Below are 27,270 nucleotides of genomic sequence, written 5' to 3' on the forward strand. Positions count from 1 at the left end.
TGAACGGGGTGTTACACTGGGAGCTGTGTGTACTGAACGGGGTGTTACACTCGGAGATGTGTGTACTAAACAGTATGTTACACAGGGAGCGGTAATGCACTGAACAGGGTGTAACACAGGGAGCCATGTTCACTGAACAGTGTGCTACATGGGGTGCTGCAGACACGGGATTTGTTTGACTGAATGGTGTCTGTAAGATGGGGGAGCTGTCCAGCTGTCCGGACAATTCGAGCAGTGTAGAATGAGTGGTGAGTCACTTCGATGCAGCAAAGCTCTTGGAATGGTTGACTGCAGGACATGATGAAGCGAAAGATTTTTCAACAAACTAATAGTGTCAGCCCAAGGCAACACTAAACAGAGGGGACAGCCTGACAGGATCACAGGGAAACTGATTGACTGTTCTCAGCTGTGCTGCTCAGGGTGTTGTTTCTTCAAATCGACTTTACACTGTCAGCTGAAAGGCTATGGAAATGGATTGGTGTCATCGTCTGTCCCCCTCACATTTCCACAGGCACTGGGACTTGGTTTCGTTCACACCGCATGACAGTTTAAACCCCCATGCAGTAATTTAAAAATTCAATTAACAGTGAACATTAATTGACTGCCCCTATAAGGTATGATTTGTTTCTACAAGCAGCCAGTTTCAGAAAATGTCTCCAATTAAACCAACATCAATCACATTTAAATTTTAGGCATAGCATTTTAATAAGTTACCCATTTTATAAGCAGTCTTCAGAGCAGGCACATATGGTTTAATTCAAGTGTGTCTTTAATCGGTTTTATGCTAAATTTCTTAAGTTCCTTATTTCAGCTTTAATTAAGGTGCTTCAGTCAAAGTCAAAATGTCAAACACATTGGGGCTTTGCTCCAGGTCATTTTATTGAAGATTTAATTGGAAACCCCAATTTGCTCCTCATTATATTCCAGTTATTAAATTATTTTATCAGAAAGCCTTGATGTTTCATTCTGTCGAAATGCTCCTCATGTTGCTGGCCAATTATTTCCCATGTTCAGGATTTAGTCTGCATTCAGTTGGCTGCTTGGATCTGGGTTTGGCATGTTATGGATAGGCACAGTTAAAATATCAGCTGAGTTCTCCTTTTACGAATATCGACCTAGCCGGTGCAGAGGAATCACGTCACAGTGACACTGAGGCGAAGCTTGAGCCTATAGGTTTCCAGAAGATTTCCTCCATGTCTTGAACACAGTTCTGATTAAGTAACTTGTTAACATTCATTCCGAAGAGTCTGGAGCTCATATTATCACATGGTGGCAGTGGTGACTAGACTCATTGAACAAGAGACAAGTAGTAAGGAGCACTCATAGTGAAGCCCAGGCAATATGTATGCTATGGTTAAAGGACTCTAGAAACAGTGAAATGATTCAAGAGACACCACTGGTGATAGGAGGCAGCGAACAACATCAAGGCCTTTCTGTGGATAGGGAAGTCCTGCTCAAAAGCCAAAAAAGCATGGAAAAAGGCCCAGAGCAGTGTATCTGGTAAGTTTCCAGTAGAAGCAACTAGCCACAGTGAATAAAATAGCACTGTAGATTAGAGGACATGCTGGCATGGGGAGGCAAGGAGCACTCAGAAAATTCACCACTGGCAAATGTGCAAAGTAACAGGGTCAACACTATTAACAGGTTTATAGAGAGCTGAGAGTGCTGAGAGACAGACCACGTGACTGCTGCAAAAGCAGCACGGAAAATTAAATTTAACACAGACCACAGCACCTTATAGATGTCCGGATTACTAGACAGCAAGGGCTGGGACAAATTCTTCCTGGGGTCACGGCAGGCCCTCTGTAATATTGTAGGCACTCCTGTCTGCAGGGACCCACAAGGTGAATACTGGAGAATATGGTTGGGGAAAGAAAACAAATTTTCAATTGGATAGAGAGGTAAATGGTTCTATCCTTTCATAATCATAATCCTGGGGCTGGGGGTGGGAGTTCATTAAATTTGGGATACAGGAAGTATTAAAATCAGTGTTAGATTGAAGCTTGCATTTTGTAAGAGAGATCACAGAAACCCTGTTTGCTATTCCTAATGTTTCTTCTAATGCTTCATGAATAGCGATGTGAAATCTACAATCCAGTCTTAGTCCTCTAGTCATGGAAACATCGAGGTTCCATTCAGTATACAAATAGAAATCCAAACTCTATGGCTGAAATGTGCCTTGGTGAAGCTTAAAGTTGAGCATTAAAAGGAACTCCAGCCCATCAATATTATACAGGACTTGAAGCAATCTAACTGCCTCACAGCCACTGCTGATTTAAAAGTCTAGCTATTAGCAGTCACCTAAGATCACACCTTAGAGACCGATAAAAGAAAAGTTATGGAAAATTCCAATAAGGCCAGTGCCGACAAGTTTGTGATTCAACATGGTACCTTGCCCCCAATGATTTAATCAACCTCCCAGTTACTGTTGTGTGGGGAGGGTTAAAATTAACCATACGACGTCAGAGATGGGAAGGCATTCAATTCTGCAGGGCTAGCACTCTCATTCTGATGCATGAGACAACAATTAAGTTGAATGTGTTATTTTCTAAATGAAGCAGGAATAACTTGCATGACCATGGCTCATTCTGAATCACTTGTAGCTAGAACTACATCCAGAATGACTGGTTGTCTCCCTCCACCCAACTGAAATGGTCTTATTCAGGTCAATCCAAGTGGCAGGGTTAACAGTTGCAGTTATGTCACTATCCCACAGACAGTTAAGTCCAGATAGACAGGACCTGGACATCTAGGAGAAAGTGAGGTCTGCAGATGCTGGAGGTCAGAGGCAAAAACTACACCAACCAACTTCCCAATATTGACCTGGCTACAGTCACACTTCGCTGAACAATTCACCAACAGAGATGGCAATACAAATTATGTCAACAGTTTCCATTTATGTGGCAATTGCTGGTTACTTTTAATCTCAATGAAATGTGAATGTGTCATCAAATAGACAACTAAGAACACAGGAATGGGAGTGGACCATTTGGCTCCGCGAACCTGTTCCATCATTCAATGAGATCACCACTGATCTAATTCCAGATGCCATAAAGTTGCAGGGAACACAACTCCCAACAATATCATCTTTAAAATTAACAAATATCCAGTCTCAACTGCCACTTGTGAAAGAAGTTACCAAACATTTATTAGCTATTGTGTGGAACGGTTTCCAAATTTCAGTCCTGAAAGAACACTCTAATTCTTAGACTATGTCCCATTGATCTAGAATACCATCAGCAGAAACAGTTTATTTCTCTCTAATCAATTTGTTTTCTGTGATGCCTTAAACACTTTGATCTCCTAATCTTTCTAAACTTCAACGAATATAAATTGTGTGATCTCTCCTCCTAATTTAATCCTTAGAATTCAAGTGTCAGTCTGGTGTAGCTATTAGTTCTTCATTATCATTCAAACTGGAGAAACAGGGTGGCACGGTGGCTCAGTGGTTAGCACAGCTGCCTCACAGTGCCAGGGGCCCAGGTTTGATTCCATCCTTGAGTGACTGTCTGTGTTGAATTTGCACATTCTCCCCGCGTCTGCGTAGGTTTCCTCCGGGTGCTCCAGTTTCCTTCTGCAATCCAAAGATGTGCAGGTTAGGTGGACTGGCCATGGGAATGCAGGGTTATGGGGGTGAGTCTGGGTGAGTTGCTCTTTGGAGGGCTCTTGTTGACTCAATGGGCTGAATGGCCTGTTTCCAGTGTATGGATTCTAAACAAAGCCGTGAGAAGGGCCCGACTTTAGATAGAGCATAAATAACATCTAAACTGTAAGTATCTTCTCACAGTGAATAGCTGCTGGAGGAGCAGTAACTTAACATTATCCCAGCGAAATGGTACTCAGTTAATCTAGTTTTGTAATGATACTGATTGACAGAGGATGGTAGTTCAGGATGCTGGGAGAACTTTCTACCCACATCAAACCTTTGAGATCTGTGTGTGCTGTACACAGAAGGCTAAGGGTGTAACTGTGTAACTCTACTGTGTAACTCTACCTCTGTACTGTAGTGGAGTTTCACCTTGGATTATGGCCATGAATGTGGCGCTCAAATTTAAACCCTCCTGACCCAGCACAATGAGTATGATCAAGCCAGCCAAGTCATTGTAGTTATCTGTTTGTTTTTAAGATGGTGTGTTGTTTCATGCAGCCAATAATATCCTTCAGTCTCTTTCACTGTACATTATTTCTGCTATTCCCCTCTGTGGAATTACAGGAGGTGGCAGGAAATAAAAGAAATTTATGATGTGCTTTAATTCTGCTCTTCTCCTGTTTATGACATTTTTTCTTCACCTGGGAGTATTAACAACCTTGTTGCATTTGTCTCTACCTCATAAACCAAATCCGATAGCAACAGTAATCGTGAAGTCTACAGCTACAATCCCATCCACCCTGCTGTCTGGGTTGTTAAAGTTAATCCCAGCATCCCCATCAGCTGTCTTACAGTGAACAGCCAACTCAGTACAACCTGAGGTAGGAACCCTGAATCCTCCTCTTTGTGGCTTGGAATCATTTGAGCAATCCCCTCAGGTTATTGAATGTTCTTTAAGGGTGAGATCTCTTCAAAGGCTCCACTGTTTGTAAAGCACTTTGGGATGTCCTGATGTTGTGAAAGGTGCAACATAGATGCAAGCTTTTCCTTTAAAATAAGTCACTTTTATGTTCCTTCAGAGAGCTGGATTTTTTTTTGATACCTACAAATTTTAACCTTTTGGAGAGTGCACCTTTAATACCAGAAACCAGTTGCACACAGGTAACTGCTCTTTAAGATGAGCTTTGTTGTTTGCAATGCTCATTTCTCTTAATTGACTGGGAAAGATTTCTTTGAAAATTTCCAATGGAATGCCTGTACTCTGACAGGATCTACATTACTCAGAAGGCCCCAGTCAGAGACAGAAAGCCAATAGCAACTTAAACGTCTGTATGTGCTACTTGACAGGGATTACCTGAAAAATTCAAGACTCTGGCCTGGCTGAAAACCAAAAGGCCTCAACTCCTGAAATGACCCACAGTGGGCTCCTTCTGGGAAGGGATTTTGTTGCGATCAATGGAAATTGATTGTGCAGAGGGAGCAGTGACACAGTGAGGAATGAGATGGAGTAATTGTCAAATTGATTTCAGGCCGGTGAAACTGCAAAACGACTGGGCATTAAACAGCAGGGTAGTCAAGAAATAAGAAGATTAACTTGGGACTTAATAGGGTCCAGTAACAGTTATGTTGCGTGCCACTCTACCTGATAAATAGGCCTTTTTGGAAGATGAATTATGACTTATAACTAGATTAAAATAAACCTTAATTATTAGCTGTGGAAGGATGCAGGAAGGGGAGAGGGACATGTCAGATGTAACCCCTAGAGGTCACACTTACTTGTAGTTGTTGATATTACAAAGCCCGATATATCATCAATGGTTTACACTCAGTGACTCTCACTGGGTGAAACTATATTTTGAATGTTGCAGTCAAGAAAGGTTACACTGTTGGGTGGAGTAAACTTATTAATACAGCAGTAATATTATGAAATGAACAGACCAAGAAAAAATAATCAATATAGTCCAGATCATTGTGGTCAACCGATGAAGGGGAATTTGCTTTCTCCAGTAGTTTGTGGCAAATATATATATTTTTTAAGACACAAGTAATTATCACACCTCAGTTAAAATGTGGCACTCATCACAATTAAGGAAGGATGTATTAGTGGGCCATGTTTAGAAGTGTTGCAGTGTTTGGTTTTACATATATTCCCACATTGCAAGGGAAGGAGTGCCAGGATTTTGGCCCAGTAACATGGGAGAGACAAGGTCTTCTTGAGTGAAAGAAAGAAGAATTTTATTATTTGCTGACGCTGAGAAAAATATTTTAAAAATGATATCAAATAACAGATATGAAGTTTACAAAGGCAGGATTGCCTCATTTATAGGGAGAGAAAGAACATGCAGCTCAAAAAGGCCTGCGTTTTTGAGTTTAAGCTGTTCTAGTTGAATGTGAGAAACAACTGTTTGGTCAAAAAAAGAGAGAAACCTTCTAAGTTCTTCTGTGACAATCCATTTTCTTTCACTGCTTTGCTCAGAAGTTTTTTTTTCTGAAATACTGTTCATTCATACATCTGGCCAGGTGATCAAGTGGGCCATCTTGGAGTCAACTTTTCTTAAAAAACATTTTAGTCCATGGAAGGTTCCAGGTATTAAAATTAGATGACAATAGTCAAAAATTTATGGTAATTTTTTCCAATCTACTGAACACAGAGCATGATTCTGAACTCTAGCTTTCTATTCTTACTAGAAGAGAAGCTTTTTTCTAAAGCTCTTCACAACTTGTAAGAGTGATGTTTCAAGGCTTTAAAATAGATTGAGAATGTAAGGTGTAAGATTAAAGGTCATGAATTCAAGTGCATGAAAGGGAGATCAAAGATGGCGGAAACCCAGTAAGTCAGAGTCTGTCTTACTCCACCCAAATCTCAGGCAAAGTGGCTACCTGCTTCCACTACACCTTCCAAACCATTCAAAATAACTTTTACCTAATTAATTTGGTCATTCTGCATCAAACTGGAGTAGTTTGGTGCAGTGCTAAAATGACTAAAGGAAAGAATGCCTGCAGCTCACAGCAGGTTGGAATCCCTCCCCCACCCCCTTCGGCAGTAGCATAGATGTCCATAGCCGCCTCAGGGGACTTACTTACTGTGGCGAGCCTGTTCTCTGTAATTAACAAGCTGCAGGAGAAGATTGACGTTTTTTCATCTAAAGTCCAGGTGGGAATCGCTTTCAGTTGTGCTGCAAAAGCTCGAACATCGTGTTGGAGGGGCTGAACTAAAGCCTATGACCTCGGAAACTGCTGCAGAGTCGGCCGTGGGCTCTTGAGCAGCCAGTCCAGACCTTAGAAGAAGACATCGACGACCTCGAGAATCATGGTCGCCAATAAAATATTAGTTTGCTGGGCCTTCCCAAAAGGGAAGAGGAAGGCCAGCTTGCAGTCTTTTTGGAGCAGTGACTCCCTCAGATATTGAAGCTGGAGTCTGGGTCAGGCCAGGTGTGGGCAGAGTAGGCCCAGCGGGTTGCTATAAGCAGGCCCGGGTCGGATCAGCGACCCCGCCCACTCCTGTTCCAGCTTCAGTGTTACAGAGAGAAGCAAATGCTCTCGGAAGCCTCCAGAACCCTCGGGAAGGATCCCCAAGCCATGACTTCTAAGGGATCTAGGATTATGCTGTTCCAGAATTTCTCCCTAGCTTTGGTTTGCAAGAGGAGGGCGTTTGATGAAACGAAGAAGCGTCTAAGGGACTTAAACAACCAGCATTCCTTGCGTTACCCAGCGACGCTGCATTTTAGGCATGAAGGATTCGCCTATAACTTTGGATCGCTGGAGAAGACCAAAGAATTTTTGGACGTTCTTAAATAGACTGTAATCCGTGTGGTTAATGATGCTGTTTTGCACCCTCTCCCCCTTCCCCCCTCCCCCGGTCTACCCTTTTTTTCTTATTATTTCCTTTATTGTTTAATATCGTCTCCGGGTGTGGGGAGGGGGGCCTATTTGTTCTCCAGTATGCAATTTCCTTTTTATTTATATAGGCCGGGTGGTTTAGTTAATTCGTGTGGGGGGGGGAGGGCATTTACTTTGTCCTACCCTTTTCTTAGAGTGGGATTTTCTTTTTCTGTTATTATACTTAGTTATTGCTCTACAAATATAAGATTGTAATTTTATAGTTTTATATGCTAATACTTGGTATTATCTTTACTAAATGTATCTAGATGTTGGTGTGGGGGGGCGGTGGGGAACTCACTTTCAACTTTAGCTTTACAGTACACTTGAATTTCTTTATTTTACTATGTGGTGCCTGGGTTGAGGGTGGGGCACTGGTTGGGAGAGGATACGATGGGTTTACTGACAGGAAGTGATGCCCCCTGGGAGCAAGGGAGGAAATCTCCTTTTAAATGGGTTTTATATTTTTCTTATTTAGAAATAGTTTTTTACTATATTGGCGTGAGTGCATTAAGGAACTTCTATTTTTGTGAATTTTCTATGGTCTTTGCTCAGGGTATTTTGGATGGGGTTCTTCCTCCCGGGGTGTCTCGGACTTGCCTGGACAACAATGGTTCGTCATTCAATGAGGTGGTGCACCTGGAATGTCAAGGGGAGTAATTCACCAATCAAAAGGAAGAAAATACTATCACACCTCAAAAAAGAAAGGGTTGATATAGTGCTCTTACAGGAGACACAATTACTGGATAAAGAGTACTTGAAATTACAACAGGGAGGATTTGATCAGGCCTTCTTTTCATCTTTCAGTTCAAAAAGTAGGGGAGTAGTCCTTCTCATTCAGGAGAACATTCCTTTCAAAATCTTAAGTCAGATAAAGGATGAATCTGGATGGTATATACTAGTCAAAGCCCTTATAAATGGAGAGGAGTATGGGACCTTGAATCTTTATTGTCTGCCAGCACACCCTTTCAAATTTATAATGGAAACATTCTCCAAACTGATGGCTTTTGGGGCTTGTTACACAATTATAGGAGGAGATTTTAATTGTATTATGGACCCAGAGGTATACAGGATACTCAAGAGTACTGCGGGTATATCTCCTAGATCCAGACGATTGGTGGATTTGAATAAGGAGCTAGGATTAGAAGGTGTGTGGAGGTGCCTTCACCCACAAGGCAGAGATTTTTCTTTTTATTCTAATCCACGTAGAATTGATATGTTTTTTGCCCCTTTCTGAATTCCATACTACCCTGCAAAATAGGTAGTATAATAATCTGATCATGGTACTGTGTACATGGAAACTAAGATTAGGGACATATGAAACGACCCCCCGACATTGGTGTATGGACTCTTTCTTAATGAAGGATAGTAAATTCGTAAAATATTTTTCTCAAGAATTCAAAACCTTTTTGGAAATTAAATCAGATACGGCCAGTAACCCGGTGATGTGGGAGACCATTATGGCCTATGCGCGGGGGTTTGGTCATTTCACTTTGATTTGTATAAATCGCAGGATTGTGAAGACCGAGCTAAGATGATGGAGTCCTTTTTTAAAAGCCTGGCCTTTCCGGACTTAACCCCGGAACAGGTGTCAATTTTGAATATTCCCCTGACAACCCAGGAAGTACTTGACGCAATCAAACAGCTTCAGAGCAGTAAGGCACCTGGCCCAGATGGATTCCAGGTTGAATTCTACGAAGAGTTTACAGGAGTATTGGCTGGTCCACTTATAGACATGTATGAATACTCATATGGTCAGGGCTACCTTCCCCCCGTCATTGAGAGAGGTGAATATTTCTCTTATTCTCAAAAGAGGAAAGGCCCCAAAAGATTGCACATCACACAGACCAATATCTTTGTTAAATGTAGATTTTAAAATTCTTTATAAAACATTAGCGTTGAGGTTGGACAAGCTGTTACCGCACATCATAAAAGAGGACCAGATGGGATTTATCAAGGGCTGTAGATCATCTAATAATATTAGAAGGGTTTTGAATGTGATTCAAATCTGTCATCGGGAAAAAATACCGGCAATAGCAGTCTCGTTGGATGTGGAGAAGGCATTTGACAGTGTTGAATGGTCATACCTGTTTTACACACTGGAAAAGTTCGGTGTCAGACAGGTATTCGCTAAATGGTTCTCAATGTTGTAAATGACCCCAAAGCAGCCATGATTACCAATGGTTTAGGCTCGGATAGCTTCAGTGTGGGTAGGGGCTGCCGTCAGGGACGTCCTCTCTCACTGTTACTATTCACGCTAATAATTGAGCCACTAGTGGAAACTATACAGGCTGATTCTAATATAATGGCTCCGAGGGTTGGTATGGGTAAACGTAAAATTACCCTTTATGCAGATGATGTTCTCCTTTTTCTCAGTAACCCTTTGATGTTCGTGCCCCGCCTGATCCAAGTAATTAATTTATTTAGTGCGTTCTCAGGTTACAAACTTAATTCCACAAAATCGGAGTTCATGTCACTGGACAGTCTCACTAGTATGTCCCACTTATCAGACGGATCTCGCTTTCCCTTTCAGTGGTCTCTGGAGGGTTTTTTTTATATTTAGGTATTTTTATCACCACAATATTTGACCAGTTGTATAAAGTCAATTTTGTACATCTATTGAAGAGGATAAGGCAGGACCTTCAATGTTGGGGAAAACTTCCAATATCTTAGTGAGGCAGAATAGCTCTAATTAAAATGAATATCTTGCCCAGTCTCCTATATCCTAAGAGAATGCTCCCTATGATACTACCAAGGCTGGCATTGCACAAACTATACGGTTGGCTTGGTTCTTTCATCTGGAGTCATAGGCGGCCCCTTATTAAGTTAAAGAAGCTGCAGCTTCCACAAGCAAGGGAAGGGCTGGATTTTCCAGACTTTAGGAAGTATCAGCTGAGTTCCCTATTAAGCTGCATAGCTGATTGGGTCTTGTGTGACCCGCAATCAATCTGGATGGACATCGAGGCCTCTCAAGCAAAGTGTCCCCTTATTAATCTTCTATTTTCAGATAAAATGAAAGTTGTTATGGACCATTGTAAAAACCCTACAGTATTAGACACAATTAAAACCTGGAAGATAATGCGACAAAACGAGGGCAACTCACAAAAAAAACCTCCCCTTCTACTTCTATAGTGGGAACATGGGGTTTTCAACTGGGGCTCACAGACGCTACATTTAAACCCTGGTGGTCTAGGGATATTTCCCGCTTAGGGGATCTATTCGATGGGGAGGTTATGATGTCTTTTGAACAGCTACACCAGAAATTTGGACTACCTAATGGAGACCTCTTTCCATTCTTATATATTCGAGATTACATACAGAAGAAGACTACTTTATTAGATTGCTCTTATAAATCAGATAGGGAACGAAGAGTGTTATGGAAGTGTCGGAAGACATGGAAAGATTGTTTAAAACATGGAATCAGGAATTGGGGTTGGAAATCTCTTCAGAAATATGGGACGACATCTGGAAAAATGCCAGAAAGGTCTCTATCTGTAATAGAACCCAAGCTATTCAATTAAAGATACTCCATAGGACTTATATAGCACTGGAACGATTGGCAAAATTTAGGGCAAGAGCATCTCCAATGTGTCCTAAATGTAAAATAGAGGTGGGCACTCTCACACACTGCTTATGGCCATGTCACAAGATCTGCAAATACTGGGTCAGAGTAGCAAATGCTCTGACAGAAATCTTGGGAGCAGAAATTAGGGTGGTCCAGTATCTCTTCTCTTGGGCTTTTCGAGGCTGCCTTCCCTGGATGTGCATGGGAGGAAATTATTCTCCATTCTCTCCTTTTGTGCAAGGCAAAATATCTTTGTAAACTGGGTAGCTGAGGACCCTCCAGAACATTCGAATTGGGATAGGTTGGTCATGGAATGTATTCCCCTTGACTTCCTTACAAATATGGTGCACCAAAAAAACTGAAGTATTTTATAAAATATGGCAGCCCTTTCTGAACTACATCGATACAGATATTTTGGTCATTTTGTCAAGGGCTTTTATCTAGTTGTGGTAAAGGTTCAGCCTGGGCTGGGGGCCTCTGGTGGGAGGAATCCTGTACGAATACAGGTTTTGTTATGACTTGATGTTAATTTGTTGTGAGCATGTACCTCATTATTTAACTATTATGTTATCTTGTTTTTTTCCTTTTGAGTAATGTAAGATATTTTGTTATACGTTCTAGTTAGTTATAGGTTAGATTAGTAGTTAGTCGAGTGTTTTTATTTCTTTATCTTTTCTCTTTGTTTGCTATGTTTTGGCTATTATTTATTTAATATTTAATTGTATATTAATGTTTATATTTGTGTGTATTATTTTGTAAGTTTGTAATAATATGTTATAAAAAATTTTTCTTTTTCTTCAATAAAAATATCTATCAAAAAAAAGTGAAGTGCATGAAAGAATTAAAATTGAAGAGAGCAGATAAAAGGTAGTGATTGAGTGATGAAAATGCGTTGCTGGTTAAAGCACAGCAGATTAGGCAGCATCCAAGGAATAGGAAATTCGACATTTCGGGCCAGAGCCCTTCATCAGGAATGAGGAGAGGGTGCCAGGCAGGCTAAGATAAAAGGTAGGGAGGAGGGACTTGGGGGAGGGGCGATGGAGATGTGATAGGTGGAAGGAGGTCAAGGTGAGGGTGATAGGCCGGAGTGGGGTGGGGGCGGAGAGGTCAGGAAGAGGATTGCAGGTTAGGAGGGCGGTGCTGAGTTCAAGGGAATCGACTGAGACAAGGTGGGGGGAGGGGAAATGAGGAAACTGGAGAAATCCGAGTTCATCCCTTGTGGCTGGAGGGTTCCCAGGCGGAAGATGAGGCGCTCTTCCTCCAACTGTCGTGTTGTTATGTTCTGGCGATGGAGGAGTCCAAGGACCTGCATGTCTTCGGTGGAGTGGGAGGGAGAGTTAAAGTGTTGAGCCACGGGGTGGTTGCGTTGGTTGGTTCGGGCGTCCCAGAGGTGTTCCCTAAAGTGTTCTGCAAGTAGGCGGCCTGTCTCCCCAATATAGAGGAAGCCACATCGGGTGCAGCGGATGCAATAGATGATGTGAGTGGAGGTGCAGGTGAATTTGTGGCGGATATGGAAGGATACCTTGGGGTCTTGGAGAGAAGTAAGGGAGGAGGTGTGGGTGCAAGCTTTGCATTTCCTACGGTTGCAGGGGAAGGTGCCGGGAGTGGAAGTTGGGTTGGTGTGGGGTGTGGACCTGACGAGGGAGTCACGAAGGGAGTGGTCTTTGTGGAACGCTGATAGGGGAGGGGAGGGAAATATATCCCTGGTGGTGGGGTCCGTTTGGAGTTGGCGGAAATGACGGCGGATGATACGCTGTATACGGAGGTTGGTGAGGTGGTAGGTGAGAACCAGTGGGGTTCTGTCTTGGTGGTGGTTGGAGGGGCGGGGCTCAAGGGTGGAGGAGCGGGAAGTGGAGGAGATGCGGTGGAGGGCATCGTCAATCACGTCTGGGGGGAATCTGCGGTCCTTGAAGAAGGAGGCCATCTGGGCTGTACGGTATTGGAACTGGTCCTCCCGGGAGCAGATGCGGCTGAGACGAAGGAATTGGGAATATGGGATGGATGTCAAGTTTAGTTTCAAAATGCTGTAATGAGAGGGCAATGAGACACTTTACAAGTTTTAAACTTGAGAGAATGTGTCTCAGGATGTGTCTGTGCAGCGAAAGCTGATTTCAACAATGTAAGAGTGTAAGGAAGAGGAAAAGCAAGCTGGAATACCTGGTCCATCTACCATCTAAAATCTGCAAGGTTGCTTTAAACCATCCAAACCCACTACTTCCACCACTTTGAAGGATAAGAGCAATGGTCATATAGAGTAAAAAAAAACATGTTTTCAGCAACATGTTTTCCTCCAATTCACATTGCATCCTAATCTTTTGCTGATCCTTTGGTGCCACTGGGTCAGAATCCTGCATCTCTCTCCGTCCCACTGAGTACTTTTAACTCAAAGACTGCAGCAGTTTAAGGACGTGGCTCATGAGTAGCTCTTCAAGAGCAACATGTGATTAAAAAGCCAACCTAGCTAACAACATCCATTTCTCAAAAATGAGGATTTTAAAAAAAGATATTTTGCAGCTTAAATGCAAACACTTGAAGATCATAACAAACTATCTACCAAGCACAGGGCAGTGCCCCAGTCCCTCTGGCAATACAGCAAGTCAATTGCCAGAAATCTGCTTGTGTCCCAGCCCTGAAATTGGACCCATAACCATCATTCACTGAGTCAACACAAAGATGTTCCTCCCCTATCGTGTCACTGTTGTGACTCACAATGCTTGAAAACAAAGCAGCACACAGATTGATAGAAGGGGTGTCTTTCTTAATTGCATAGAACCTTAGTAAGATCATACCTGGAATAGTGTGCCTTTTTGGTTTCCTTATCTGAGGAAGGAATGAAGGTTTGTAAATGAAGGTTTGCCTGACTGATCCACAATGATTTTAGGCATTGAGTATAGAAGTTGGGAAGTTATGTTGCAGGACATTGGTGAGGCAACATTTGGAATATTGTGTTCAGTTTTGGTTGCCTGCTTTGGGAAGAATGTTATTGAACCTGAAAGAGTGCAGAAGAAATTTATAAGCATGTTGCCTGACCTCAATGGTCTGAGTTACAGGGAAAGGTTGGATAAGCTAGGACTTTTTTCTTCAGAGCGTAGAATGCTGAGGGGGGATCTTATAGAAGTGTATGGAATCATGACAGGCATGGAGAAGGTGAATGCACTCAGTCTTTTACCCAGGGTTGGGGAATCGAGGACTAGAGGGCATCAGTTTAAGGTTAGAGGGGAAAGAATAAAAGGGAACCTGAGGGACAACTTTTTTACATAGAGGGTGGTATGCACATGGAATGAGTTGCCAGCAGAAGTAGTTGAGGTGGGTACGTTAATATTAAAAAGGCATTTGGATAAATATATGGATAGGAAAGATTTGGAAGGATATGGGTCAAGTGCTGGGAAATGGGGTTCGTGTAGATGGACATTTTGGTTGGTATGGACCAGTTTGGGCCAATGGGCCTGTCTCCCTCCTGTCAGACTCTATGATTCCTGGGATGGCAATACAGATTAAGAAGAGAGATTACATCGCTTAGGACTATGGTCACTGGAGTTTAAAAGAGTGAGGGGGGGAGATCACATAGAACCCTCTAAAATTCTAACAGGACTGGACTGGGTGAATGCAGGAAGGGTGTTCCCAATGACTGAGGAGCCCTCAACCAGATATGGATAGGCCATTAAAGACTAAAATAAGAAGAAATTTATCCACCCCAGACAGTGGTGAGCCTGCGGAATTCTCTTCCATAGAACATGGTTGGGAACAAAATATTGTATTTTTCAAGAAGGAGCTAGATATAATTCTTCGAGCGAAAAGGATGAAAGGATATGAGGAGAAAGTGGGACCGGGGACTACATTGTCTGATCATCCATGATCATATTGAATGGTGAAACAGTCTCAAAGGGCCACACAGTGAACTGCTGCTCCAGTTTTATATGATTCAATGTTTAGACATCGTGAGTTTGTTCAAGTTGTTGTAGGTTATGTTTGAGATTAGGGTGCATACACGTGAATGCCTCAAACATCACTGCAGCCTACATTAAGATGCAATCTGTTACACAAGACAGATTGAAATGGTGTTAGATGTTAAAAAATGTTACCATCTATAAATTGTAATCAAAGCCAAGTTTGAAATGGAAGCTAGGCATGACTCTCAAAAGAGCCAATAGGGTCTGTTCGTGAGCTGACTCAGTGGATGGTTCAAAACCCCGTGGGTTGGATTCCTATTCAGGCTAAGCCAGTCTCAGGACCTGCTTCCTCACCCTGCCCTGGGATATAGAGTCGTAGAGTTGTGCAGCACAGAACCATACACTTCCATCCAATTTGTCCACGCTGACCAGATATCCGAAACTTATCTAGTCCCAATTGCCAGCATTTGACCCATATCCCTCTAAACACTTCTTATTCATGTACCCATCCAGATAATCATACCAGCCTTCACCACTTCCTCTAGCAGCGTATCCCATACACGCACCACTATCTGTGAGAAAACGTTACTCCTTCGGTCCATTAGGAAGACAATGACAAACCACAACCAAAATACATCGGCCAAAATAAGAAGACAGGTACTAGATCAAGTACTGGCAGATAACGAAACAAGGACCTGCCTTCACAATGATCATCCAACACTCATTCTGTATCTGACACAACCATCAAAGAGAAGGGCTCACATCACCAATCTCAGATCTGTATTTCTACTGCTCAGAAGATTTGTACGTTGTATACATCTTTTTTTTCATTTTATTCTTTATGTTTCTATGAAGTAACCTTTGAAGTTTAGCCTTGGGACGCTTTTTTTTTGGAAAAAAATCTTACTTTTGCTGCCCACACTGCCTCTCACTCCCTTTCCCAGATAAATGATAGCATCTCACATCTAATTCTGCAGCTTCCCCCAAATCAACCAGCCCATTGATCTTCCTACAGGGATCTAAACAGTGAAACTATCATTTGCCTGTAAAACTAGCAAAGCTTGCATTTATCGGCCATCCCTTGTTTCTCAAAATGACAGTGTTGGATCTTCAAACTCTGAACCAGAGATGGTAGGACAATGATCATATCACTGGACTAGTAATCCAAAAGCCCAGGCTATTATTTGGCGACATGAGTTCAAATCGCACCACAGCAATCGCTGGAGTTTAAATTCAATGAATAAATCTGCAATTGAAAACTAATCTTAGCAATTAAACAACTGTTGTTAAAAAAAAACTTCTGGTTCACTAATATCCTTTCGGGAAGGAAATCTGCCATCCTTACCTGATCTGGCCTACACTTGACACCAGACCCACAGCAATCTGGTTGACTCATGATACTGCCCACTGAAATGGCCGAACAAGCCAGTCAGTTTAAGTGGCAATTAAAATTAACAATAAATGCTGGCCTTACTACTCACACTCACACCCTATGCAAGATTAATTTTTTAAAAAATGTGAACTGCTTCAGGTGAAGTATTAAACAGAGAATTGCCACACAAATGTGTTAAACATTCAATCAATAATAACCTTTCAACTAATTATTGAAGAAACGACTTGCATTATGAAGGGGTTGACTGCAGAGGGTTGTACTGTTCCAGCAATCATGCTTCCTGTTATACAAAGCAGACGAAGTGAAAAATAATGAAACAGGGCACGAGACAGAGATAGTCTCCCCACATTTTATTCCCAGCATTCGTTTGCAGCACCAATTATTTGCCATCGATTTGGCAGCAGTGACAGGGCAGAGGGAAGCTCACGCTCAATTGAATTTCCTGGCACCAATTTTCAGGAAGGGGAGAACAAAAATGAAGTCAATCCCTGTTAGTGGCCTACCCTGGACGGAGATCGTCTAGGGGTAGCAACCCTGACAGCTTTCACAGGCTCTGCTCATCGTTCAGAAGGCCAGAGGAGCTTCACTACTCTGTCAGAGCTGGTGGAAAGCAGCACTCACACAACGCAATATTTTAATATCAGGCTGTGGGAATCCTGTTTATTATCCAGATGCAATTCTTTAACAGTGTAGTAATCTCTTTTGACAAGATCAACCATAGCTACTGAAGCTGAGATGGTTGGGCCTGGTGTCAACACCCACTGCTCTTTTCGCTTTTGGGAAAGAATATTGATTTTAACCCCTCCAGCACTGGTGACTATATCTTCACCCGTCAGGCTCTCAGCTCCAGAATCCTTTCCCTACATCACTCCACCTCTCTCTCAGAAACATGGAGTCAGACAGCACGGTAACAGACCCTTTGGTCCAACCAGTCCATGCCAAACATAATCCCAAACTAAACTAGTCCCCCCTGCCTGCTCCTCCAAATGTTTCCTATTCATATACTTTCCAAGTGTCTTTTAAACATTGTAACTGTGCCTGCATCCACCACTCCCTCAGGAAGTTCATTCCACACACAAACCACTCACACAAATCTGTGTAAAACATTTGTCCCCACATCTTTTTTAAACCTCTCTTCTCTCACCTTAAAAATATCTTCCTTTAAGAGCCCACTTAAATTCGACTTCTTTGACCAAGAGTTAGGTCACCTACCCAAATTTCCCTTTTTGTGGCTTTGGGGGGTCAAAGTTTGCTTCGTAATGTATCTCAGAAGAGCCTTTTTGGGATGCTGGGTTATGTTAGTGTTTCTATAGAGCAAGTCATTGCGGTGGTTATAGAAGTGGCGAAAACGTCTCATAAAAATGTATTGTTTGAGCAATAAACCATTCTGCCCAGCTCGTGCTGTGGGTCGTTCAGCCTCCCCAGGAACTGAATTTCCTATAGCTTCTAAAGCTCCTACAGGATACAAGTCCCGCATGTCTCAATCCACTTTGATTTACCCAGTTAACTGTACCCTGGTGGCAGTGAATTGGACAATCAATAACTATAACAAGCACAGAGTGGGCACACTGGAGGAGCAAAAATGCCGCGGAGGTTTAAAGAGCTATCTTTCATTTTCTGTAACTCAGGTCTATAGCCAGACCGAAGCTGAACAATGACATACTCTGACCACTCTTAGTGCATATGGGAGCCATAACACAAAGACATCAATGATGTTGTCCCAGTCAAAAACCTCATTCAAACAGGGTTTAGAGTTGATTGGTGAGATCAATGGGAATTTCACACTGTAAGTGTTTCTTTGGCCACTGATCCACTGCAGAACAAACTCTGAATGCCATTTGTAATTTTTGACTGATCTTACTCAGTCTATTTAGGAACATTGGAAATAAGAGGAGTAGGCTGATTGGCTGATTTTCTACCAAAAAGTCATTTTCCCACACCATCCCCTTTATATGGTGATATCTTTAGACTCTAGAAATCTATTGATTTCTGCCTTGGACACTCGATGACTGAACTTCCACAACTCTCTGAGGTAGAGAATTTCAAAGATTCGTCACTTGCCAAGTGAGGAAATTCCTCCTTATCTTCGTCCCAACAGCCTATCACTTCATACTGAGAGCTTGTTCCTCAGTTTTACATGCACGTAGTCAGCAGAAACATCTTTTCTGTTTATTGTAGAATCATAGAATCCCTACAGTATGGAAGCTAGGCATTTGGCCCATCCACTCTCCAAAGAACATCCCTCACAGATGCACCCCTCTACCCTATCCCTGTCACCCTGCACTTCCCATGGTTAATCCACCCATCTTACATATCCCTGCTCACTACAGGGCAATTTTAACATGCACATGTTTGGACTGTGGGAGGAAATCAAAGCATCCAGAGGAATCCCACACAGATACAAGAAGCATGTATAAACACCACACAGATAGTTGCCCATGGCTGGAATTGAACCCGGGTCCTTTGTGCTATGAGCACTGAGCCACCATGCCACTTGTCAAGTCCTGAAGAAGGGCTCATGCCCGAAAAGTCGATTCTCCTGCTCCTTGGATGCTGCCTGGCCTGCTGCGCTTTTCCAGCAACACATTTTCAGCTCTGATCTCCAGCATCTGCAGTCCTCAATTTCTCCTAGAAGATTTTAACCTACTGCGAATCCTCTTGCAAGGACGCCTTCCTTGAAGAAGCTCTCTTCCTCCCTCTACAAGGATTTCAGTGAGTCCCTCTCTCACTGCACACCCCAGGTCATCTCCTCTGCCCAGAAGCTCTCCTGTAGAAGGGCTCATGCCCGAAACGTCAATTCTCCTGCTCCTTGGATGCTGCCTGACCTGCTGCGCTTTTCCAGCAACACATTTTTAGCTCTGATCTCCAGCATCTGCAGTCCTCACTTTCTTCTACAAGTCTTGCAGTACCTTTGTAAAATTCACTATTTACAACAAATCAGCACCATCCTTCTGGCTGACTCCATGCTTAGAAGTTAGGATTACGTGAACACATTAGATACACTCTTGCCTCAAAATTATTCCCATTTAACTAATGCTCGACAGTCTAATTTTGGGTCATCTCACCAGCTTTCTCCCAAACAGCTTAGAATCCTTCCTGTGCTGACTTGCACTCCAGAAAGCACTCTCTTCTGCTGAAAAATTATTGTAATCCAGTTCCTACGGAGATTCAGTCTCTCAGAAAGAGATGGTGCAGACTAGATAATAACAGTGGTTTTGTCTGTAGGCTCACAAGTGATTCTCAATTCACATTAGATTGAGTACCTCAAATCCCCCTACCCAGTGTCGAAAAACTAGACATTTGTTCTCATTTTCCATGCATCGATGTTAAATGAGTAAAAATCTAACTTGAGCTGAAAATGTATTGCTGGAAAAGCGCAGCAGGTCAGGCAGCATCCAAGGAACAGGAGATTTGACGTTTCGGGCATAAGCCCTTCTTCAGGAATTCTTGAAGGGCTTATGCCCGAAACGTCAAATCTCCTGCTCCTTGGATGCTGCCTGACCTGCTGCGCTTTTCCAGCAACACATTTTCAGCTCTGATCTCCAGCATCTGCAGAACTCATTTTCTCCTTAAAAATCTAACTTAACTGGTTATATTGATCTGCTTAGGTGCTGTATTAGTATGGTGGGGCTCTAGATTAGTTAATGGCTTTATATGCTGCTCTACACTGTGCTTCAAGTGACCTTTGACCCCAGCTTGACCCAAAATGGCAATAGAGTCGGGGCAGCACAGTGGCTCAGTGGTTAGCACTGCTGCCTCATAGTGCCAGGGACGAGTGTATGTATGGAGTTTGTGGGTTTCCTCCTGCTGCTCTGATTCCTCCCAAAGATGTGCAGGTTAGGTGGATTGGCCATGCTAAATTGTCCATAGTGTGCAGGCTAGGTGGATTAGCCATGAGAAATGTAGGGTTATAAGGGTAGCGTTTGGGTGGAATGCTCTTTGGAGGGTTGGTGTGGACTCAATGGGATGAATGGCCTGTTTCCACACTATAGGGATTCAAAGAGAACCAAGTTGGCTCCAGTCCTGAGGGTGGCAGAACTATAGTAACTTTTGCTTGGAATGTTTCTCAGTTCCGTCTTGCTATCATGGTCTGAATGTAATTTTTTAGTCCTTCTTTCAGTAACTCATTTGATAAAAATCAATTTCTTCCAATTGACAAAGGCAGCTGGGGAGTAGATATCAAACACTTTTGGACTTACCGTCTTCCACCTCCAGGAGGGCCTTGGATAGGATGCTGCCAGCAACGCTGATTGCCTGACACATATAATACCCAGAATCACCTGACTGCACATCGGTAATTGTCAGTTCGCCTTTTGGAGAGACAGAGAAACGCCCCAAAGGCTGAGGCTGGCTGGGAAAAAGCAGGATCTGTAGCAAAGAAACAGAAGAATAATTTGTTGCAGTCAAAACTACTCCCTGGCAATTGAAATTGAATTGCTCATTGAACAGGCAAGGGCAGACACAATCTGCCCCACTCCAGTCTCGGAGGCACTATACATGCGGATTGCTTGATGCAAATAAGTTCTGTTTGTTTCCATGTTTGCCTTTCCTTATGTTTGTTCATTCATAGAATGTTAGCATCATTGGCTATCCCAGCATTTATTGCTCATCTCCGCTGCAATTCATCAATTACAATAGTGAGCCACCATCTTGAATTGCTGCTGACCATGCAGTGTAGGCACTCCCACTATGTAATTAGGAAGTTTCAGGATTTTGACCCAGTGGCAGTGAAGAAACAGTGCTGAATGGTAAATGTTTGCTATAATGCAATCATCTGGCCCCAAAAATTAAGAATGTGTTAAAACTGAACTGTGGATAGATCATTCCATATGGCAGAAAGGAAAGTGAGAGAACTGAGCTAAGGAGATGAGTCAAGCTGAAAGGGAAGTCAGTAATCTTACTGCAAAGCCTCTTCCAAGGATGCCTACCATGAGGAAGTTCTCCTCCTCTCGTCACACTATCATCTTTTCCTTCACCTTCATTCACCTATCGCTTTCTCAGCTACCTTTCCCCAAACACCCCCCTCCCATTTAGCTCTCAGCCCCTGGCCCACAAGACTCATTCTTGATGAAGGGCTTATGCTGAAACGTTGATTCTCCTGCTCATCGGATGCTGCCTGACCTGCTGTGCTTTTCCAACAACACACTCTTGACTCTGAAAGGGAAGTCAGGGTTGGATTTGTTAAGGGGATAACTGGGGCTGAGAGTGGAAGAAGTCAGATCCAAGACTGAGAGGGGAGTTGGGTCGGTTAATGAGTGGGATCTACAAGCGACTGTATGTTAAGTGAAACAAGCATTAAAGTGCACTTTCCCTGTAGTCAGGATGATCGCGTGGATTGGAGGGAAACTTGCAGGTAGTGATGTTCCCCATCAACTGTTGCCCTAGAGGTCACTGGTTCGGAAGCTGCATCGGCATCAATAAACAGTAAGAAAACATACTTAAATTCTTCTGTACAAATAGGTAAAACTATGACTGGCTTCTTGTCAAGGATGACACAGTGGCTCAGTGGTTAGTACTGCTGCCTCACAGTACCAAGGATCTGAGCTCGATCCCACTGTCGGGCAACTGTCTGTGTGGAGTTTGCACATTCTCCCCATGTCTGTGTGGGTTTCCTCTGGTTTCCGCCCTAAGATGTGCAGGTTAGGTGGATAGGCCAAGCTAAATTGCCCATAGTGTTCAGGGAGGTGAGTTAGCCATGAAAGGGTTACAGGGAATTGTTGGGGAGTTTGGGGGGGGGGGGGTAGTGTCGGTCTGGGCGGGATGCATTTCAGGGTGTTGATGGGCCAAATAGCCTGCTTCCACACTGTAGGGATTCTATGATGATTCTTGTACCCAACACCATAACAGGTCCAATTACAGACCAGTACTAATCAGTAATAGATCTACCAACGGCCATACTACAGCTTAAACAACGGAGCACAAAGGCCAGAATACCCCACCCACCCCACTCATTTTTCTGGAATTCTCTTTGAGAGGTAGTGACCCCATTTTCTCCAGTACTACCCCAGGCAGGGAACAGCTGAACTTCGAACTGAATCGCTGTGTGTGCTTTGAAACCAATGAAGTGTGACATTTTCCACTTGATTAACATCCGAGCAGGAATCAAAGAACCGCCCAGCATAGCAGAAAGCTATTCAGTCCATAATTCCTGTGTTGACCTTTTGTAAGAATTACCCAACTCGCCTCACTTTCCTTTTGCTCTTTTCCCACAACCTCACTGTTTGCTCTCCTTCAAATATTGATCTAACTCCCTGCTGCTCTGTTATGATCACCATTTTGGGAGAGAGGTTCTAGATGCCGACAATTTCGTTGCATAATATATATTTAGCTCCTCTACACTCTGGCTCTTGTGCGAATTATCCCAAAAAAAAGCGCACTCCCATAATGCTTAAGCTGGAATAAGAGAGAGACAGAATTAAGCAGGCATTGATGCTGAATACAGCCTGATGACAAAACAGTACTATTATTAGTATCTGACCTTCTCCTTTACCAACTAGTTAATTTGGTCATGATCAGCAGCAACCAAATTACTTAAGCTGGTCGGTAACACAGATAGAACTGGGGGCCAAGAAAATAAAACCTAAGGCTATCGTTTTTATGAATGCGCAATGAAATCTAATCTGATTTTGAATGGGCATCAGTGAATCCAGAAACGAGCTCAGCAGTCACAGTTTGGCTCCTGGCAACTACCAGGGTCAAAGCCGTCATCTATCTGTCCTTGTGACAGTCGCCTATCTGTTTCTGGGTTACAAGGCGCCTCTAGCTGATTGAAGCACTCTGCTATCACTCATGCTGCACCAGGTCCAATATTCCAGTGTAAAACAATTTACAATAGGAAGTACAATCGGGCAGATCAACAGCTTGAACCTTGTTAAGGTGGAATTGCATGTTCGAGGATACTCCTGCAAGTTGATTTTACTGGGTCACTACACAGAGCACTTGCATTACGTAGAGGCCAGGTTCAATTACAGTTGGATCTCAGTTAGAGTGCAGGATGAGCACTGTAATTGCCAACAGAGAGAGAGAGAGAGAGAGAGAGATGGTGGAGAAATGAACCAGGTTTTTCTGTTCCTTGTTTTTATTCATTGAAGAAAACGTGTAGATGACAACAAAGCTCAGCATTAGGTCAATTCAACTCCCAACTATTTTATAGTTCTACTCCAGATATGAGTACAGTACAGCAATGAAACAAAAACAAAGCATTGTAGATGCTGAAAGTCAGAAACAAAAACAGAAATGGCTGGAAAAATTCAGCATCAGTGGAGAGAAAGCAGAATTGATGTTATGGTTGCAGTGACCTATCTTCAGAGTGATTCTGGTATTGAGAACGCTACACATTTTGAAGTCGCTTCTTTCAGATGAGTTGGTAAATCGAAGTCCTATCTGCCTTCTCAGGTGGACATAAAAAATCCCACTCTCTTAAAAATTAACAGGGGCATTCTCCCTGGTATTCTGGGCAATATTTATCACTCATTTGACATCATGCAAACCATTTCTCTCATTACTGTTTGCAGGATCTTGACTTTGTGAACATTGCTTGCTGCATTCCTTAATCACAAGAATGATCTGAAGTACTTCACTGACTGTAAAATGCTTTGTGGCAATACTCACATAAATCCTTTCACCTCTCTTACCAATATCCAATGTCAAAACTCATGTTGGAACAATAGTCAATTTGTGGCAGTTGGTATCAATAGAATAGAACCCAGCAAGATGTGAACATCATAAGGACAGGAGGAACAAATAGGAGGCAGGCAATAAGAATAAATAACCACAAAAGAGGGCTTTCCTAACTGATGCCCAATTTCTCATGTCAACATTTTACTTTTATCACACTAGGTTACTTTGATGATTTTCATCATTTCTTATTACTTAATGTACTCAAATGGTATTTTAGTGTTTTCCACATTACATTTTGAGAGGATGCAACCTCTCGTTATCTTCCAAAGTATCTGCACATCTTGACCATGGAAGGGTGCCCTGGGACACAGGTGTCCCTGGATGGGCCAGTATTTATTGCCCATCCCTAGTTGCCCTTGAGAAGGTGGTGCTGAGCTCCCTTCTTGAATCATTGCAATCATTTGCTCCTCAACTGCAGCTCCAATGACCCAATGGCAAAGAAGTGAATGCTACATGCAATTATTTTGATGATAGCTTTCCAATTACATTGTTATTTAGAAATCAGAAGGTGTAGATTTGGAAATCAGTTAATGCTTCAAATAATCATATACAAGAGTGGTGTTATCAGACAAGGTGAATAGTCAAAGTTCCAAGGCCATTAAAAGAGGTTCAATTAATATGATGAGTCCAAGATACAAAATGAGGGGCGGCATGGTGGCTCAGTGGTTAGCACTGCTGCCTCACAGCACCAGAGACCTGAGTTCGATTCCCACCTTGGGTGACTGTGTGGAGTTTGCACATTCTCCCCGTGTCTGCATGGGTTTCCTCCCACAGTCCAAAGATGTGCAGGTCAGGTGAATTGGCCATGCTAAATTGCCCCTAGTGTTAGGTGTATTAGTCAGAGTGAAATGGGTCTGGGTGGGTTACTCTTCGGAGGGTCAGTGTGGACTTGTTCTGTCGAAGGGCCTCTTTCCACACTGTAAGGGAATATAATCTCTTAGGATCTAAAGAGTTCTTTATTCAATCACTGGGAATGATCTAACTAACAGCATTAGAATACCTCAAACAGTTGGGTTGGCTGTATTTTGTCCAAATGTAACAGCTAACTTGCAGGCTATTTCCCTGGGGTTTGGGGCATTGTGGTTACAGTAATGGTTCTGCAGAATAGTTGCTCAGGTGCTTTCTCCATTCAAATTCCGAACAGTACCAGTCATGTGGAAGTCCAACAACTCATGAAAAGCGCTCACAAACCACAGAAACCAGTCTCTGCATACTAAAACCAAGGAGCTCTTAAAAGAACCTTTATCATCCGCAAACAAATAAACTTGTGGGAAGAGTTGCCTTGTTTGTAAGCATGTCATCTATCATTTTATCTGCTAACCAAAGACGAGGACCTCTGTGTTAGGCTATGGGATACTCTTTCAGTTCTCATAGCCAACATCACCATCAATTACACCCAGCTCAGGTTTGGTGAGGATAAAAAGTTTTCCTTAAGCTAGGTTAACTCAAAATTGTTTCTCTCTCCACAGAAGCTACCTGACTTGCTGAGCATTCCCAGCATTTTCTGTTTATTTATGTTTTAAAATACAAGGATGTGATTGAACCATTAAATGCCTCGGATGAAAGGTTTGAATTATAACTGATGTTCACCAGCATACTCCCCATTTTCACAGCACCTCGACCCTCCCATGTAGATGTTGCAGATTCTTTTCTGCGTGAAAGAATAAATAAGTTTGAGTTTGCGCTGCTGTGTAACTGGCACAAATCCCACCTGGCTTCCCTCTTTTTGCCAAAAGACAGCGGGCGGAGGGTTCCCCTTCGTCTCACAGAGGAAGATCACGGAGCGGCCCTGAGCTACAATCTGATCTCGAGGTCTCACGACGATCTGTGGTGGCACTGCAGAGAGCACAAGACAGACATAGTATTACTTTAAAGAAAATCAAAGGCAGAACTCGAGCAACAAAGCCCAGCTCAAACAACCAGCAAAGATTTCTGTCAGATCATTCCCAGGATAGTTTAAAAAACACTCCACAAGATCAAAGAGTTTCAGGATTTCCACGGATTAAAAATGCAGAGGTGAAGCTTAAATTACCATTGAATCATCTCTCGTCCTTCAAAGTCTTTCCGTTTTAAGAATGCTGTCAATACTGATTCACATTCATCCTGGCATTAATGTCCCCAAACACTTTCCGAAAGTTTACGTGATAAAGAGTTACTTTTAATCAAGGTTTAATCAGCAGCTGTCTTTGAGGCTAAATTTTATTCTGCTGATAATGCAACACAACTTTTTCATCACTGCTGGGGAAACGACTTTGATCTATATGGGGCTCAGGGTTATCTCTGGATTGCTTCACCACCAATTGACTAATGTAACAGTTTACAACTTACACAGGATCTCAGCTTGCATTGTATAGGCTAGCAATGTAGGGACCGATTTCCTTTACTGACAGGCACCTAGTTTTGCAATTGTGGGACTACTGTCATTCCTGTATTGATGTTATGGTGCATGAGTAGGAGAACCCTGTGAAAACTCCTGTCTGATCCCTATCCAGATAAGTCGATGTGTTATGGACTAGGTCAGATCACTCAAAACATTCTTAAGCAGGCAGCCCTAGACCTAACTTTGCAATTTGTTTCAGTAAATGTACGGTGATATTTACCCGGAGTAAGATAGCTAGGTTGACAACTAGATTTTAGAACAGACAAATACATTTATTCACAAAATTACACAATGAAACACAAAGAAAAGAATAAAGAATCCCTACAGAACTCAACCTATTTAGCCAGATTTAATTATGCTGTTCTGAATACACACAACAGCCCCAGTGAGCAAACCCCCTTTTAAACCCAGTATAAATGGAACACATGCTAACAGGTTAAAGTTGAAGGGCAGAAAAGAGAGAGAGTTTTCACACAGCTCCCTGTTGAACTTTCCAGTTCAAGACTGAACTAAAACTGCTCAGCCCAGCTCAGCTAGAGAAGTGACCATTTCCCTCTCTTTATACAGGTCACTTCTAAAGCATGACCACTTTGGCGTGAACTCCCATCTGTTTACAAATCCTTTTCATCTCTGCAGCAAACCAGACTGATTGGAGTCCAGCCCAGTTTATAACCTCTCTGGAAAAAAATCAAGGACAGAGTCTCCTTGAGCCAAGGAACTGCTTTTAGAAAGAAAAGGGACCAGCTTTGTGACAGATGCCCGTATGTTTGTGTATGTGTGTGTGAATGTGTGTCTATGTTTGTGTATACACATGGAGGAGTACATGTTTCTTTTGATACATTATTGACATAATCCACAATGTAACCATGACTAATTTAGACTCCGAACAATCAG

The 27,270-nt window shown here is 42.6% G+C and overlaps 1 protein-coding gene across 3 annotated transcripts in view; it reads right to left on the minus strand.

The window, feature by feature from the left end:
* The window catches only part of robo3 (roundabout, axon guidance receptor, homolog 3 (Drosophila)), a 312,623-nt gene that overhangs the window by 121,815 nt on the left and 163,538 nt on the right, over positions 1–27,270 (minus strand). For all 3 annotated transcript variants that reach the window (XM_060847034.1, XM_060847033.1, XM_060847032.1), the window contains exons 7-8: positions 25,708–25,832; positions 20,516–20,684 (exon numbers count right to left, since the gene is read on the minus strand). In XM_060847034.1, coding sequence (XP_060703017.1) covers positions 20,516–20,684; positions 25,708–25,832 — 294 coding nt within the window. The remainder of the gene's footprint in view (positions 1–20,515; positions 20,685–25,707; positions 25,833–27,270) is intronic.

Source organism: Hemiscyllium ocellatum, chromosome 29, assembly GCF_020745735.1.
Source record: "Hemiscyllium ocellatum isolate sHemOce1 chromosome 29, sHemOce1.pat.X.cur, whole genome shotgun sequence".
NCBI lineage: Eukaryota > Metazoa > Chordata > Chondrichthyes > Orectolobiformes > Hemiscylliidae > Hemiscyllium > Hemiscyllium ocellatum.